Genomic DNA, 19,352 nt, shown 5'->3' on the forward strand with positions numbered 1-19,352 from the left:
CTTTAAGGGGATTTTCTCTGAGAGAGAAAATCTACAGTTCTGTCAGCAGAACTAGAACATACCAAGAAGCTGTTCTATGGACTAGGCCACAGGTCTCACTGACCTCAACATGTACACCACAAGAACAGTAAACACAGGCCATATTTACCAAAATACCAAATTCCTGTATGTAAGTGAGAAGTGACATTAAATATTAATCGAGTAGGTGTGTATTATGACACCACGAGGGGTCTAAGCCAATAGTTCGGTCTGGGGGATGGCAAAGATGAGGTCACATTTAACTCTTTCCTAGTCGGTATTAAAGAGCCGGACGGGCTAACGGAGCGCTCTCTGATTCCTGCTCTGCTTCCTACTTTCATGCTATCTAGATGCTGACTGGGACCTCTAAGTATTTTCATTCTTTATGTAATCTGATCTAATGTATGCTGTACATAGGTAGTCTAGAGTAACGTAGTCTAGAAAGAAGGTAACTGACTAACACTCAGGAGGAAGGTTAGTCAAGAGCTGTAACGCCAAGAACTTAAACATGAGGATCTGCTTTGCCAGGATATGATGAACTGTTTCTGTATATCTGGGTAGTGAATAAACTCCTTAAATATTGAAGAAGCCTGAGAAAAGTTTATCTCCTGCTTGCTGTGTTGAGAGTCAAGTTATCTCACAGTCTGTGAGACGCAACTATAAGAAGTTGCTGGTGTCGAAACAAATAGGTGATTTATAACAGAGCCCACTGTTCCAGCACAGGAATCCGTTTCATCTTCTGGCTGTGCCCCCAGCCATTGATGAGTGCATTTGGACTTGGCATGTGCATGTAAGGTCTGAGCATGCCCAGTAGAACTAACTTTCTCAGCTTTTTTTACCCTCTGTGCACGAGTGCTTCGTTCAACTGGGCATGTGCAGGCCTTACTAGAGCATGCCCAGTTGGGATGTGCTAGTTCATGTCCATGCTCACAGCCACAAGAAACCAATTTGACTGGCACAAGAGTAAAATAGATACAAAGACACTGCAACGGAATGCTGCAGGAGGAGCCGGGACACCGCTGGACCATCCAGAGGCTTCCCACTACTGAAGAAACGAAAAATACATATTCAGGTTAATATATCATAATTTTTTTGTAACTCACCCATTTTGAGAGCTACAAAAAAATACATAAAAAAAAGTGAGTTATATAATTACTGTATTGTTAACATGGATGTGAATAAGTTAATGGACTTTTAGTGAGTAGATTCTGAACGGTCACATTTCCATGCTTTTGTAGTTTCAGGACGCTACCTCATAACGATTTGAAGATTTTATACTGGCTCTCTGTATATCACATGGTACAGTTTTCTCCCAGCAAAGTAAACCAGGAGGTCCCGTTTTTTTTTTTTAAATGCTACACTCAGAGCATTTAAGCAGTGCAGAGCTTTGAAAACATCTCGTCATGGATGCAACAAATTAAGAAGGTTTGTAAAGTGAAGTTTAATTATACAAATACTAAATTTGTCCAGAAATCATTAATCATTAATTAGTCATTTCTTATAATGCCACCGATAAACAATCAGTTCCAACTCCCAAATAAAACACAGCCTGTAATTTCTCAAAATGTGACTTTTATTATTTAGGTATATAAATAAGACACCATAGCACCATACACATAGGAGAAAACAAAGTCACAGAGCAGAGGGGAGAAATAAAACAAAAAATAAAACTATGTTTAAACTGCAAACATAATGCTGCCTTAAAAAGGAGAGGAAATCATACAATATATCAGGAAGAGGGGAAAAAAGAGCAATTAGGATGTAACCAAGTAGCTTTATTCCATGGACTGAGATCTCTTTGTTGCATCATTTACGGTATATATAGAAAAGTTAACAAAGACTTCTTTTTGTAATGGAAATAGAATGTCCCCTGAATAGTCCTAGAAAATGGGGATGTACGTTGCTGAATATGAGGTAACAGCACAGAAGCATGCTGGTCCAATACAGGCAAATCTTTTGATCAACACAGATGAAGACCTGCTGACTGTACAGACAAGACTGAGCGTTGTACAGACAAACAGATCTGTTTAATCATTTGCAATACAGCTCTTCATCATCAGCTCTTCTTGACAGACAACTCTAAAAGCACTTGAAGAGTGTGAAATCTGCACAGGATATTTTGTAAACGCAATCCCCTTTTGTATAAAATGCGCCATTTACAATCCTCTCTACAAGGGAGAATATACAACCTACTGATGTTCTTTAATCGGGCGGCTGGTGATTTCTGTTGCATTAAAACAACTATCAAACATTTGTTACAGGTAGTTATCAATTATGATCATTACAGGTGACAATTTGATATCTTTACAGACATCCCCATCCTCAGCTGATAACTACTGGTTCTGGTTGCATCTATCCAGCTCCCCCTGCCCTCTAGACAGCCCAGCATGCAGCTTGATGAGCCCATTGATGGGTGTCATTCAAAACAATCACAATCTTGTCAGGTGACAAAAGTGCCATTACTGTATAGTCTTTAAAGGTGTCCACTAACATGCCATTCTCAGTGCAAGGCTTTTATGATGCTGGACATACACTGTCAATTTTTCCTGTTGATATCTGGCCGATTAGATTTAATTTACTGATAATTGATGCCCCAACATGTTGGCCTGATCAATGGATTTTGGTCTGAAATCGATTGATCATACCGGACAAAAGAATTTTGATCGATCGGCCCATAGTGTTGCATTGCTTTGAACAGCACAATGTTGCAGTTAGGTATATTTTTAATAGATTTTATGTTGAAATCAATCAAAAATCTGTGTACAGAGTGTGGAGGGATTCAATCAGACAGATCCCCTTCTGATCAGACAATGATCTGGGAGGTATCTATCTTTTGGCCACATTGACTAGTGTATGGCTAGCTTATGGATGTCATGTTAAAGTGGACCCGAGGTGAACTTTTACTCGTTGCATAATTGTGTTCCTTTCCTATTGTTTATAGGTCATTCCTCAAGCCAAATACTTTTTGTTTTTGTTTTAATACTCTAATTCCCTATAAACTAAATAAACCACGCCCACAGGTTTTCAGAGAGCCTTGGCAGTAGCAAGGGCTCATGGGAGCTCAGTCTGGGCAGGAGGAAGAGGAGGCGTTACTAGCCATTGATTTCAGAGGCAGAGGGGAGGGAGGAGGGGGAATTAGGTTTTTTTCACAGGCTGAGCCTCAAGATACAGATAAGCCTGCCTCTGTGTAATGGCCCATACTCACGAGGGACTTTTGTCGCCTCAACACGCGGCGCGCGCGTGTTGCGGCGACAGGTCGCCCGTGAGTATGGGCCGTCGCACACGCGCGCACCCCGAACTGTCGCCCGCCGCTCATGTCGCCATGCGATTGAAACTTTCAATCGCATGGCGACAGTCGCCGCTGCCCCCCCGCCGCAACTGTCGCTAGTCCGCGTGAGTACGCGGACTAGCGACAGCAACCTCCATGTAGGTACATGGAGCTTCCGGCGGGGGGAGGAGGAACGTCAGCGACAGCTTCCGCCTTGCCGCTGGTCCCTCTTCCGCGTGTGTACGCGGAGGGACCTGGCGAGAAGCTGTCGCCGGCCTGTCGCCCACACGCTCACGTGTGCTGGCGACAGGCCACATTTCTCGCCCGTGAGTATGGGCCATAAGGTTTACAAACAACATGGCTGCTGTCATTGTATCACAGGAAGAAATAATCATTTTCTATTAAAGCTGTTTGCAGCTAGATTTGCTGTGTAAACTTTCTAAACTTTAGATAAGATATATAGACAAGTTACTTGTTATAGTTAGTTTTTCATCTCGGATCCGCTTTAAACTCTAGTGCTGGGAATACACCATACGTTTTTTTCATCAGATAGATGGTTCGATAGATAATTTCCAACATGTCCGATCGTTTTTCTGAGTGAATGGACATAGATAAGAAAAGATAACTGAATTGAATCGGAAATCGATCGGAAATATCGACCAATAAAACGAATTGTGTGTACCCAGCATTAGAGAAGATAAGGAACACATCTGACTGTGCTGAGCTGTCACCACATACAAGGGATTTGAGAGTTGTTAAGATAAATCTTTGTGTAATACGTCACGTCTGTTGACTGTGCAGGTGCAACACTTGACAGCTTAGATAAAGGACAAGGTTTGTCAGGTTTTGGCATAATTCAAGGAATGAGTGAGGATTCAAAAAAATAATAGTAATTTAAAAGTAAAAAAAAATAATAAAAAAAAGGCTGTGGTCAGATGTGGTAACTTGTGTTTGTACAGGCATCCCTGATCAGGCAAGCTTGTCTGCCCATTGCTTTATAACTCCCCCAAGATGCCTCCATTCTCATTGCCCCTCCCTCCTCTGCTGCAATGATCAAGTATGCGCCCCCAAGCCTGCCTGTTATAGAGGAACTAACAAAGGTCACTGACTGCAGCACCCTGACGGCCATTGGAAAGTGCTTGCATGTCAAACAGCCTTTAGAAGCAAGTGCTTAGTTTTATTCTGCAAGGAAAATATAAATAATGGACAAAAATCTATTTCTAACCAGTAAGGCTGCATTATTAAAACAATTTAAACGTGGAGATAAAGATCATTACAAATGCCCATTCATGAATAATTCTCTTGAAATTGTCCCTGCAATCTAACACCACCACAGTCCATCATTCTGCATGACTATCCATGAAATGTATGCAACCTATCAGCTTACTATGAATTATTAGTGAACTGAGAAGCTCAGCTCGGGCTCCCACCATAAAGATAGATGCCACTGTGTTAAGCCAATGGCAGGTATATTTTTTCCACTTGGACTGACACCAGATCAAAACATTGTGGCCACATTTACTCTGTGACAAGTATGAAAAGAAAGAGCATCAGAAAGTGTAAGGAATTCTCATTTTCAAGTGGAACTGAAATTGTGGACCCCAAAACCTGGACCCCCAAGAGGCTAAGACTTTTTTTTCTATTACACAATATAAAAAAACAGGGAAAATAATATTAAAACAAAAATGTATACCTGCCTTCTGACTCCACCCCACATCAGAAATTGCATAGGATATACTTGTGCAAGACAACAGCCTACCCCAGTTTTGGAATTATCACATCTAAAATGACGGAACAAGTCTCTGCTGCAGTGCAAACAGCACTCAGATGTCATCATATTTGTGTTTTAAGTAGTCCTTCATAACCCTGGCAATAGGGAGCTCATCCAGTAGCTTGAGGTTCTGCAGTCCTATACAGTGGCGAATTTTAATCCGACATAAATCCTGAAGAAATCGGGGCTGTCCTGTTCAGGGAGGGAATTAAAAAAAAAAGTTAAGAGTGTGTAATAAAGAGCAGAAAGCAGCATGGCACTTAGGGATACAATTATTTATTAGCACATTTCTAAAGCTGGTAGGCCTGGTCAATACATAAACCGTGGAACTGTTGTACACTGTAGCCTGAAAGGATACCTGTAGCCTTCTTGGAAAAAAAAAAAAAAAGTGGCATACTCATTTAAGAAGAGAAAGAACTCTGGATCCTATAAAGCCTTCTGGGTCCTTTCTGTCTCCTCATTACACTCCCCCCCCCCATCCTGGAGAGGGGAGCTGTGGGGTGTTGGTACCATGTGATGCTAATCTAACACATGGCCAATAGAATCTGCCCCTGTCAGGCTGCTTCTGACCTGAAAAACAATAGCTTGTGCTGCAGATGTGACCATACAGTCACTTCCACAAGCACCATTAGGACGGCTTTAAAATATTGTACTGTGTTTCATTCAATATATGAAGATACAAACTGCAGAGAGTCATCAGATCAGGGGAAAGAATTATCGGAAAACCGCTACCCACTCTGGACCTCCTCTACCACTCAAGGCTGCGCTCCAGAGCTTTGAGGATTGCAAATGACCCCTTACACCCAGGAAACCGTTTTTTCAGCCAGCTGCCTTTAGGCCGGAGGTATCGGTCCATCTACACCAGGACCACTAGACACAGGAACAGCTTCTTCCCCTCAGCTGTCAACTCACTGAACTCTCTCCATGCAATCCCCACCACAACGTGACCAGGCTGTTTGACGCTGCACACACACATAGCAGCGCTAACCCCAGCGAAAACTTTTTGAGTTTTTGTAATGATGCAAAAATTGAGTGCTTTTTTGTATGCTTCTCTGTATGTAATGTGTGATATAATGTTGATTCTTCTGACGTATGTGTATGATATATATCCTACCTGTATCCTGTACGTGCCAAGACCAATTCCGGGCATGACCCAGTCATGCTTGGCGAAAATAAAAGATTCCGATTCTGAAGCACCTCATCCACACTAACTTAAGTCGACTTATAACGACTGCCTCAGGCGACAACCAGGCACAGTGCTCTCCCTAGGCTCTTTTAGCCGGGTGCGCCACCTGGCTAGATTTGGTGACCACCCGGCTGTTATCGGCTCACCTCCTTACCTCCTCCTATGCTGTAAGCACAGTTGCCCTGCATTTTCAACTCGCCCCACCCGGCTACTTTTTCATGTCACCCGGCTGGCAAAAAATTCCAGGGAGAACACTGAGGCATATGTATGGCAGCAGACCCCCAACCCGCCAGGCAGACCTACTCAACCCCAGCGACGCCAATCCCACCACCTATCCCATTGATCGTGCCACCCTCATATGGCGTGATGTCACACATGCGCTGTTTGTCATCTCTCCGTCATGCCGCCCCATAAAGTGAAAGCGCATAATCAGCTACACAGCTGACGTGTGTGTGTGTGTGTGTGTGTGTGTGTGTGTGTGTGTGTGTGTGTGTGTGTGTGTGTGTGTGTGTGTGTGTGTGTGTGTGTGTACAGCCCGGCCCAGCGATGATCAGGTCCTGATGCCCAACGGGCGACATCAGTTGGGAGTGTGTACGCAGCTTAGCAGATGAAACAGGCGCTCCCTTATCATTATGGTTTAATTCAATAACCAGACAGTTGTATTTGGCTCCTATCTGTACACCTATGAGAATATGGAAAAGACTTGCATTCTCCAAAAACAATGGTTCTCTCCTGTCTTTGTTATTACACCAAGTAATGTCCAAAGGACAGCGCTTGGAACAGCGTGTGGTTCCTTAAAAGCAGCGTCAGGAGCACTTAGTCATTCCTGGAAGCCTATGAATGAAAGCACATGGGAAATTACCAGCTAAAGGAGGAAAGGTCGCTGGTAACTCCCACTACAGGAGCTGGAGAACATGCTGACCTAATACTGAGAAATAATTTGCGGAGGTAAGATGTAATGTAGATACAAAGTGAGATTAATCCATGAAAATGCGGGAAGCGAGTCGCAAAACACTATTTTCCTGTTATTACTAATCTTCCTGAAGAACAGGTGACTGGGTGACTTTCTTAAAGAGGAACTTTACTGAATATAATTTAATGAACGCAATTTCTTATTCAATATTACTTTATCAGTTATTCAGTGTTGGCTCTTTGTACAATCGTTCCTCACCATGATTTCAATTCTTAAATTTATTATAGGTGATGACATCTTTACTGCTGGCAGGTGTGGTGTTTATCTGTTGTGTTCCACAATTATGAGAAATAAGACCTGGTCTCTGTTCTCGATTGCACTGGGAGTAGAATCTGCATAAAAAGTCTAGGCTAAACATCACTGGGATTTCAAAGCGCACAAGAGCCGGGACGTATCCGTGCTCATGGGGCTGGAGGAAGCCCCGGGTAAGTAGCAAATCTTATTAATATTCCGTCTCTGGTTTCCTTTAAGGTGAACCACTCATATCTATCAAAAAATACAGATTAAATACCTTTTCCAGGAATTCAAAAAATATTAAATGCCCACTATGATAAAAACTACTGAAAGTTATTGAAGAACAGCCGAGAGATAAGAATTTGAGGTTCATATTTTCACTGGAGTATCTCTATTTCAGTTGCCTGTCATTTCTAGCTACACCATACATCCCCCAGGATACTAGTCGCCCTGCCTCTTCCTGCTCTTGATAGAGAAGGGTGTGAGTGGCAGCAGCTGCCACAAACAAACCTTCCCATGATAACAGGCATGGCTGTCAGTCCTCAGTGGGGAGGAGCATAGTTCGTGGAATATGCAACCATGGGTTTTAGACTGAATTAAGCTGTTTATTGAGTGAGGGAGGGAAAGATGTACATTAATTTTTTTTACTGGACAGTATGCAAGTATGCATGTTTGCATGTGGTACAGAATAAGGCCTCCATGGACAGCACATCCAGGTCGCCATTTTCCACTGTCAGATCACCAAATGCCATTGACAAAGAAGTGCACTGTTTTTTAATTATAAGGGTGCACATACATGATTTGATTTTTGCAAGCCGATCAACCTATCAGTCCGATAATTTTTGTCAGATCAGAGGACAATTAGTACTGCAACATGGCCACCCAAATTGAACTTTCTATCAATTTCCATCCAAAATTGGTCAAAGGATCGATTGGGAATGCTGAAAATTATTGGTCTCAAGCGCTCAATTTGGTGCATTGGTGTAACAGTGTTTGATATTGCGATGACTGATGGTGCTGTCTCTCTTCCTCCAAATGTATGGGCTGGATTACATTGGGGCGATTCTTCAGCGCTTTGCTGATTGCCGGCGATCAGCAAAGAGCTGCTACAATGTCCACGCCCGACAGACGCTCTCCCCTTTGTTCCATCCACACTGCCAGCCCTGGCCAGGCTGGGAGTCTGAGGGGACCTGTTCGTGTCTGTAGTGAAGCGCAGTATCTAACAATAAATAGTAAGTGCAATGTTTATAGAGTGAATTTTGGTTTTAAAAGGTAATGCACTATTGGAGCGCTCTCTTCCGTCCCTCTTCTCTTTTTTTTTTTACTAGTTTCTGGCACCACCCAGTCTGAGAGCAGCACCAAGACACAGGTGCATTAATTAAAGGATCATATCTGTTTTGCAGAGCGTAAGTTTGTTCCTACTTTTCTGCTACAATGTATCCCTAGGGATACATTCACACTGCAGCGCTTGCGATTATTCGCAAATGCGCTGCATGCAGCGTTTCGGGGCGATTTTCATTCTATTGAATGGGAATCACAAGCGCAAATCGCGAGATTTGGCCTGCTGAATTGCGATCACGGACGCAAACACAATCGTGGTAAAGCACCCAATGTCCGTGTGCAGTGTTAAAGATTCACCTGTCAAGCAAACGCCTCTGGTGTCCAGCCTAACCGTGAGTACCTGTATCATGGGACACTGGTGCATGAAGGTGTTCACGGTGGCGCCAGACACAAGAGGCCAGGATTTGCGCCAGTGTGACTGGTGAGCCTTAAACACTGCACACGGGCACCCGGGTGGGGGAGGAGACACATACACTTGAGGGCCGGCATTAGGATGATAGAAAATAGATTTCATGCTGAAATCTATGGGAAATCACTGTGCAGTGTGTGGCCAGGCAATAGATCCCAGAACAGATTAGATCGGAGAGGGATCTATACAATGATCGAATAAAGGACCACTACAGCGAAAAAAGTAAGCAGTTAAACTCTGCCAGGTTTTATACTAGTCTATGAGAATTCCCCATGTGGAGATGGACTAGTCCAAAATATGTTGGTTTTGTCATATTTCAACTGGTCCTTTAATCCTTTCCTGCTGTCTTTAATTAAATAAAAAGCATTCTCTGGAGTTATATTTACTTTATGTAATGACTGTGGAGCATAGTCAGCACTATCAGAGCAGTTGTATCTATTGCGGATCTCATGCTGCAAGAAGACAAGCTGCTTCCCAGTTTCTGACTATATATAAAGTCAAATAATAAAGCTCCATACTACTAAGTCCTGGGCTTGGTTATCCGATAACCAAAATTAAATTTCAAGTTTATATTGTCCACATGAGGTCTGGCATTTGGCAGGCAGCAACTGTGCTATCTAGTGAAGTCTTCCTACTTGTGCTTACCACCATACACTATTAGATTTCTTCTAGATGAGGTATATGATGATTATCTGCATGATATCAATTGCTTTCTTGTATTCATGCACTACTCTTTATTCCACCTGGTTTCTGCAGTAAGCTGATGGAATAGAGAACAGAAAGCTGGTGCTGCAAGGTTAGCGCACACGTATGCAGCAATGAGCCAAGTCTGATCAAAGCTTCCCGAGTCATATCATGAGACAAGAGTTTAAGAATTCCAATACGTGTATAGCGCTATTCTCCTCCCGGACTCAGTGCTTTCGAGGCAGCCACTAGAGCACACTCCGTAGGCAGTAGCAGTGTTAGAGAGTCTTGCCCAAGAAGTTTACAGTCCCAATAACATTTTTTATGTTTTTTCATATCTCACTAACATAAATCCCAAACAACTAAACTTTCCTATCTGTTCCCTGCACTCAAACTTTTTTTTTTGGCCTTACCATATAGCATATAATGTTCTATGAAGAGGGGATGAGAACGACCCCTACAGTGCACAGAGAAAAAGCATTTGGCCACAAATTGCAGCACTAGCCAATTGACTGCTCTTTGATGAAGAAAGAATGTGGATGCTTGTACTGATATGAACCAGACAGTTGTAAAATTATAGTACAGGGGTGGACAAATTAATATGGATTTGACGTCAGGAGCCAGTCTGTCCAATCCAGAATTTGTAGTAAATTTTGAAAAGCCAGCTCTAGCAATATTAAGAGCCAACTATCACCTGGATCCTGGGATTTGTCCAGCCCTGGGATATTTGAAAAAAATGTGGCTAACAAGAGTCTGCACAATAGAATACTGACTTGAAAAGTACTGTAGTTTTAAGATTTCATGGATAATAGGCAATAAATAGTCAAATTCTGCAAAAGCCCCATTGGTGACAGATTCTCTTTCACATGATCGACTAAACATGGACAATAAATGGATTTATAGTAAAAAGGCATGTTGTCTCTTTTCACTCATCACAAGTAGCAAATGCTGCTCTTGTTTGTATCTGCTCCTCATTCTTGCCAAAAAAATAACATTCTATCACACTAACAAGATTACGGAGGAAGTAAAATCACACCGTGTGTGTCTGGGACTAATACAATGCAAAACAGCAACAGATTGACTTCCAGGGAGATTGGCATATCTTTCCATGACTACCCAACCATGAACATTACAAGAATGTATGACTGGTTTTCAGCAACAAATATGAGCTCACCCCCTGCTGTTTCTCAGCCTCACAAATATGCAGAATGATCAGCAGAATAGCATCTTATAGCAGGTGCCCTTGGAACAGGCTCATGGATGACCATGTCTTTCTGGCACTGAACACCAGTATAAAGCAGTGTTTCTAGGATTTCCTGCAGGGATGTAGAGCCTCAGTGAAAATAAACATGTAAAACACCTTCCACTCACAGGGGCCCCATATCCAAGAATGGGCAGTCCCACTCTTAGCCAGCCAGAATAGTGCTGGACATCTGGCAGTGTTTGTTACCCATGTGGCTCTTTTCAGTCCTGATCACATGGCTGCAATTGGGCTTTGCACAGATGTGGAATCTCTCCACATTATGTACTTGCTCTATTGTGATAGATAATGTAATGCAATATGTGACAGATTAACTCCTGGGCTCTAAACGTGCGTGTTTCTACAATACATTACTGAAGAAATATCCGTAATATGGGAAATGTATTATGTTAATATAGGTCTTTCTCAAGTCCAGTTATGCTGCAGTAGAAAATAAGACTTTTGAAACAGATCATTACTACGCGTTAATTAATTCACAGTGTATACGGCTGCCGGTCAATCACTTTTTTCTGTCTATGCCTTATATAGATATCCTATGTTGATTTAGTGACCAAATGAGGTGTGAGACTGAATACCCATCAATAAGGTGTATGTTGTCCTGTCTGCCATTCATCTAAAATGATCATTTAGGTGCAAAGAAGATGGATATATAAATATTTAAGGTATAACATGATCAGGGGTGTAACTACACAGAAGCACCCCATACGACCGCAGGGGGGCCCAGAGCTGTAAGAGAGCCCCAAATATTACGTCACTCTCGCCGATAAAGGGGTCCTTCCTTTAGATCAGGCGTTTCTGTGACTACACTTGTTTTGGGTGTGAAAGTTATGATGTCCACACTTCTTTTATGACCCCTGCAAGATGGACCCCCAGGCTTTGAGGGTCACCAGGGGTAGGCGAGGGAAAGGGTGTGAACATTGGAGAGCTCCATGAGTGGGTGGCATACCCTAAGACTAGGTCCACACTGTGCTGCAGTGTTCTCCCCAGGCTCTTTTAGCCAGGCGCTCCACCCAGCTAGTTTTGGTAAGCACCCGGCTGTCATCAGTTCACCTTCTCCTATGCTTTGAGCAGAGTTGCGCAAAGAAGCACCGGCCCTGCATTCTCTCAACTTGCCCCACCTGGCTACTTTTTCATGCCACCCGGCTGGAAATCATTTCTGGGGAGAACACTGCTGGATTGGCTAAGTCAACTGTCACTGGAGTTACAATGTATGATCTGTTGACTCCGTCTATATAAGTTATTGTATGCATTTGTTGTCAAAATGCATGCTGCAATGGACACCAACAGCAGGGAGACTTGATTTGAGAGGGAATGCACATTTTTGATTTGAGAGGGAATGCAAAGTTTTGATTTGAGAGGGGTCTGGGAGAGGATTTTCATCGGTTTGTCATGTCAATTTCCAGTGCAGTGTCCTGTATCGTAATTGAGAAAATGAATGAGTTTGAATGGATACTATAGATAAAGAACCTGTCGACATGTCCCTATATCTCCACTGTGGGCAATAATCTGTTTTGATGTGTAATGTAAACCTAACCTTATGCAGATAAAACAAAATGTAAAAATTGAAGTAATAAGTTACTTTAAAGCAAACCTGCTACCTAGTTCAAGGGAACCCACAAACTAACACCCCCCCCCCCCCCCCCACTCACACACACACACATTAAATTGTGCAGCGAGAACACACAGATCAGTGCTCACTCAGTGCTCCCATGCACGTGTCCATCTGTGGATTCTATACTGCATCTCTCCGCAAGCCAGGCTGTGCAAAGATCAATCAAGGTGGTCTCCAATCATAAGCCCATTGCAATTAAAGCAAGTACAAAGTCTATTTTTTTTCTACAAAACCAGGCCATTTAAAACCGTACTACCTGCTGCAGAAAGGTGGTAACCACTGTAATTATGCCATATGTTATTAGGGAGAGACACCTTCTGCCTTGTGAGGTTATTTGGTGGGTACGTGCTGCCTCCTGATGTCATTTGGGAGGTATGTCATGATTTTACCTGGGGAATATCAGCTGTTATTTGAGTATGTAGTGTACCCCATTATGTTATTTGGGGGCAGGGCACATGCAGTTCTTGATGTTATTTGTGGTTATGTGTTGCCTCATGGTGGGTGGTGTTTTGGGAGGGGGGAGTGTCATGCTACCTCATGTGTTACTTGGAAGATACCTGCTGGTTTCTGAGATTCTTTAGAGGGTACATGGCTGCCTCCTGATGATATTTGTAGTGATGATTTATTTCTAAGCACATATGGCACTGTTGTATGCATTGGCATTGCTCATATGGAGGTGAGAAACATGCAGGGAAAAAATAATTGGGCACAACAGCTGTTTCATGTCAGTAAGACGCTTGCTCACATGCTTGTCCATCTCATGGACACAGAAGAGCTGTTGTAACCCCTCTGTTCTTCCTCTGCACCCAGCTATCCCCACGTCTCTTACCTCCATATGTGCAATGCAAATGCATGCAACTAATGCAAGTTGAACTATCACGTTCCGCACAGCCTTCAGTACTGCTCACAGTCACTGAATGAATAGATCAGTTCTAAATGATCGAGTTGCCTAGGATCCATTTTCATGCCTGATCAGCTCAGTTCCACTCCAATAAAAGAAACAATTTTAATGCCAGCGTGAACCCTTCCTAAACTTGGCATTCTCCATTTTCCTTGCACTGCAGATTTCTTTTAAAATCAAAATGATTTTCACAGCGTTCATCTTTGAGCAGAGAAGTTGGTTCTAAAACTGCAAATATGGATAACCCACCCCTTCACTCTTCTACCAGCTCTTCTAACCACCAAAACATTTCTAAGGTTCATGACCCCCTTGATAGAAGGATCAAGTCCCCCCCTTCCCGTAAAATATAGTTTACACGGAACGGCCACAGCCACCTAAAGTAATGTGTCAGCACCAAGGGACACAGCTCTTCACTATAGAAGACAGATTACAGTGAAAGCAGTAATTATCTTCTCAAAACCGTGTGAAATGCACAGAAAAACAGGTTTGTGTGAAGTGGTCTTTGTGAGGGAAGCTCACTCATAGCATACTGTGAGATTCTGTATATACGTTAATAATAAGTGATTTGGTGATGATGATCTAGAGATTATTGCACTAGAACCCCTCCTCTGTCAGATCTGTGGTGAAAAGGAAACTATGTCACTTATGCTGGGGTGGTTCTATTCAATAGCTGCCAGGTTACGAGCATCTGAGAAGGTCTTACATAATTGGTCCATAAAATCACTGACTCATGGTTATATAAAGGTCACTTCACCACTCCACCTTTACCATCCCACCACGAAGGATAAAGGAGTAAAAAGAAAAATGCAATAAACATTTCTCATTGGACTACTGTTAAAGCTTCTTGTGAACAAATGTGAAACTACAGTTACACCTTAAATGATTTGCATCCCACAAAAAAATACAGCTGACTGCATGGAAATGTATTAATAATGGGTTGTTATCTTTTCATACAGAGTAAATTACCTTGGGCCCATTATTCTATGTTATTCCCACTGTGATCTTATCCAAGATGTTTATCATTTTGTGGCCTCTTGTTAAAGCAGTTTTCATTTAAACTTTCTGTAAACCTGGTCCTCTGTTCTTCAAAGAAATCTCATTTCACTGGTCAGTACTCGATCTTCATCATCGAGACATCCAGTGTCTTGCCAACACTTAGGGGAAGATTTATATTCCCTCATTAAAGCAAAGTTATGAAGATTTAATGCTAAAAAGGCACAATGCTTTGAACAGTACTGGCATGCTGCAAGCTAAGTGACGTTCTTCATTTAATGACTTGCACAACCTCCAGCAACTAAAGCTAAAGCATTTCCTCCCTCTCTGGGCAGTCAGACATGCACGCTCGGTCTCCTAGTAATACAATGAGTGGTGCTTAGCGTCCAGAGAGCTACACTAGGACATCAAAGCCAGGAGGATAACAAAAGGGCTATCAGCTGAATATTAATCACTAGTAGCTATGGAGAATAAATTCGTAGTGCCGGTCTGGAGTGAACAACATCAGAATAGCAATTTGTTTTAATAACTAGGCCAGGAAATCTGAAATAACGAAAATAAGAAGTTTAAGGAATGCGCTGTAGAAAAACCTTTGCTTTGATAGTTTATGGCTGTCAGCCACTATCCTCCATCTGCATACTTCGTTCGCTCGGAATTGGAATTTCTGTATGGCATTGGCCACAGATTTTAGAAGATGATCAGACATGCTGCCAGGGCACTACCATCACCATGCTGTAACCATCGCTCCTTCAAAATGACAGCTGGCACCTAAGATTGTTTTTTCCTTCACTGCTGTCATTACACCGAACTCCCCCCAAAATATTCTGCTAGCTCCTGAAATGGACAGACTGGCTATTCATTCTACACATACATTTGTACATTCACTATTACACACAAATAAAAAAAAAAAAAAAAAAAAAAAAAAAAAGATACACAGAAAAGTAGCATTATCCCCAGATTTGTGCAAAGTAAGAATTTCCATTGTGTGGTCTGACACAGAGGGACACATTTTCCTGATCTAAATACTGGGGACAAGATGACATTAAGCCTCCCCCCCTTAACCATAGTGTCAAAATTAAGTGTGGTGACGCAAAATTACAGTGATCACGTACACACTAGATGAAACTCGTCAGAAACAGAATCCAGTGTGTACAGCAAGTCCTAAACCCCTCCCGGCTGCTCGGCCAGCGATCTGCCTGGCGGATCTCTTTGGCCGATCAATGGATGAGAGCATTGTTCTCTCCACTTATTCCACCCCCTACTCTACTCCTGTCCACTCTCCCCCGCGTAGGAACAGAACATGTTGATAGCCTGCAGGCTAACGGCACATCTGTCAGCCTTGACCCAGCCATGTTGCTCAAGGGATTGGGGGTGTACAAGGCATTAGTGTAGGCTACACACAGAATAACCCATATCCCCCTTCACTGCACATGTCTGTTGCTGACTGGGAATATTTGATTGGAAGTGATTAGCCAGGCTCCAGTACCTAGCCCAGTGCCTTGAGGAATAGGGACTCAACCATTTTGAATCTCCAGTGCTGGAAATACTGAAAAGGACACAGTCATTTTTATCAAGAGGGTGGGGCTACACGAATCAGGGCTCCAACTAAATATCTTGTATTGCACCAGTCGCACACCTCAGTTCTGAGGTCTGCAATGGGTTACCAGGCAAAAGTTGGCAGCTCACAATATGTGATCTTAATGCAGCTTATGACAACATATATGGTAAGCTCTTGTCGAATCCGTTTCGGTCCAAGCACTGGTTTGCGCTTGGACCCTCTACACAGGGAGATGATTGGTGAAAATTTTAGGCGTGCATGTAGCCATATCATGAACGCTAAAAATGGATGTACACCATAACTGGCTGTTAGAGTCACACTGAGAGATTTTCCCACAGTAAGTGATATATGAAGCTACGTCTAAAGGGACACCCCCTCCCCAAATACTCGGGGACCCCTGAAAGGGTATGCGATTTTCTATACTCAAGAGCCAAACACCTCCTGAGGAAGAAAAGCTGTATTTTCACATCATGCATCGCAACTAGTGCTCGGCTTTGAGGAATGTCTTGTATTTAATGCTGGGAATACATGGGTCGATTCTGAGCTATTTAGATGGCTCAATAGATATTTTCCGACATGTCCGATCTCCCGCCCGATCGTTACCGCGCTCGATTCTGGCATGTGACTTTCTCTTCTACTACTGTGACATATTCAATCCCCATTACACTCCCAGAGGCCCTTAAATTATATTATATATGCTAGTACTAGAAGCAGCCATCTTGTATAATAATGTAACATCCAGTTTAATCACAATAAATCGTGTTTACAATCAGTGAAGCTTACACACAGGACTTACCTTTTATAAATAAAGCCTGAACTTGGGTATCAAAGAATAATCCCCTGGCAAGTTTAGGCCAAGACAGCTCCCGGGGAAAATGAAATTAAATAAATTAACCCAAATATTATACCATATTACAAGGTTACTTACTTCGTACTTCCTGTAGGAAATCCAGACAGGGCCGACTAGTTCCAGAGATGCTTAGCGATACAGCTAGTGGGGTTTGACCTTCATAGTTCCTAGTGTTCGTGTCTGCCCCATAATTATACAACATACGGGCACAGAGGACATCATCCCGCAGGGCTGAAAGGTGAAGAGGTGTCTGTCCATCTTCCAGCCGTCCCAAGTTCGTATCAGCCCCCCTTTGCAAAAACATGCGACAGTATGAATGGTTACTTTTGATCACAGCATAGCGCAACAGAAACCCGTTTTGAATATCGATGTTGGCATTGTGGTCTAGCAGGATCTTGACACAGCTGGATCTTTCCCGAATGATGGCAAGCTGCAGCGGAGTGGTGCCTTTGTCACTGAGGGGGTCAACCTCAGCTTTGAATTCCAACAACAACCTGACAAAAGAATCTCTGCCATAGTGGGCAGCCACATGCAGTGGCGTCCAGCCATCATTGCTCTTGGCATTAATGATGTCACTGCGATATTCTGATTCCAACATGAGGCGTGCAATCCGTGCCCGTCCATGCATAGCAGCATAATGCAAAGCTGTAAATCCCCCAATCAAGTCCTTTACTGTAGGGTCCGCTGCATAGAACAATGCATGAAAGAGGGGAAAAAAGAAACAGTTAAAAAAAATATTTTCCCCAAGATGACAGAATAAACACAAATATGCAAAATTATAATACACATCCATCAGTTGTGCTACTAAACATGCCAGAATAAAATCTCTTCATCTTAAACAGCTAGCCCGGTATAACTTTCATGTAGCCATCCCAGCAGGGTTTACCGCTGCATTTAAAATAGTACTTAAAGTAGAAAAAGACAGTGATAAAGGGCTGGGGGCGTCTCAGGGTTAAATACTTACCTGAGTAGAGGTAATTCATCCAGGAAAGTGATCGCTGTGCCCCTCTCAGAACTACGGCTGTGGCTTTTTTCTTCTTCAAATCTCTCCTGAGGATCTGGCCACCCCTATGTGTTTTGCAGCAACTCAAACTTAGCTCAGCAGCTGTGGCCCAATTAGTGGCTGCCGAGGCAGAGTTTTCCAAAGAGCTTCACCAGACAGAGAAAACATGTCCGCAACTGCATTCCTGAGAAGGTGGACTGGCAAGTCACCCTGAGTCCCATCAACCCGTACTTTCAGTGAGCCGGGTGTGTCAAAGGAATCTCCTCACCTCTTTCCCCTTTGCTCCTTTTTCCAGGAGGGGAGAATGGCGGTTATAGTCTGTCACTTCCATCTATTTCTTATGGAGGAGATGAAGTTACAGCACAGTGATCTGGCATTGTAGACCTTTCTCTCCAATGTTAGAATATAGTTTTAGAGTGTACCCTAGGAAATAAGGGGCAGCATACGGACACAGGAAGGTGCAAGGGGAAAAAGGAAAGGTTGAGCTATGAAGAATACAACACTGGACATAAGCTTCCATTTACTATTCTGAGAGATTATCCAGCAATGAAGACATCATGATGCGTCGTACAGGAATGTTCCTTTGTCTCTCCCACCTTCTCGTTACAGTTAAGAGTCAATAAGCTGGTTTACGATGTACTTACATCAAAAGGTTTAATACTAAACAGATTCAACAAGAGGTTCACGTAGTACCCTACTCAAGCTGGTAAAGTCCATTTGGATGGATCTAAGTTAAACTGGATTTTTATTTGTCTCGTCTGAATTATTTCACACAGTAATTAGCTTCTTCCTTTAGCATCAATTCAAATGATATCTTGAGCCATCAACTTAATTCCTTAAAGCTGAACATTCACAAAATGGCCAATTTCAGCCCAGAACAGTGAGAAAGACTAATTTGGACACACATTGTTTCCATTTGATTAAAAAAAAAAACCTTGTTGCTCTGCATGTTCCCAAGCTTTGTACAGCTTTGAAACTGTGTGGTATAAAGATGGGTTTATAAACAGCAGCAGAAATGAAAGCAGTCAAAGTTGGGTTTTTAAAGCATAACTTATAGTCCCCCGAGAAGAGAAAAATCCTGGTTACTGCAGTGTTTTCCTGATCATTTTTTAATTTCTCTATATGTCACTAGAAAAGCTGCCTTGCATGGTAGTCAGCTGTCACAGAGACTGGAGCGATTACCGTACTCTCATACCAGTTGCTTTATAGATATGTGAGATTGTGGCATAAATGTTACTACAGTAAAACCAATTACACCGCCCGACTGCGAAGAAAACAATAAGCTTTACT

At 42.7% G+C, this 19,352-nt stretch overlaps 1 protein-coding gene across 6 annotated transcripts in view; it reads right to left on the reverse strand.

Annotated features, from left to right (window-relative positions):
* Positions 1–3,460: 3,460 nt before the first annotated feature.
* ASB7 (ankyrin repeat and SOCS box containing 7) overlaps positions 3,461–19,352 on the reverse strand; it is a 42,199-nt gene continuing 26,307 nt past the window's right edge. For all 6 annotated transcript variants that reach the window (XM_068275097.1, XM_068275098.1, XM_068275099.1 and 3 more), the window contains 2 exons: positions 17,138–17,743; positions 3,461–5,249 (listed from right to left, as the gene is read on the reverse strand). In XM_068275097.1, coding sequence (XP_068131198.1) covers positions 5,110–5,249; positions 17,138–17,743 — 746 coding nt within the window. In that variant the 3' untranslated portion in view covers positions 3,461–5,109. The remainder of the gene's footprint in view (positions 5,250–17,137; positions 17,744–19,352) is intronic.

Source organism: Hyperolius riggenbachi, chromosome 3, assembly GCF_040937935.1.
Source record: "Hyperolius riggenbachi isolate aHypRig1 chromosome 3, aHypRig1.pri, whole genome shotgun sequence".
NCBI lineage: Eukaryota > Metazoa > Chordata > Amphibia > Anura > Hyperoliidae > Hyperolius > Hyperolius riggenbachi.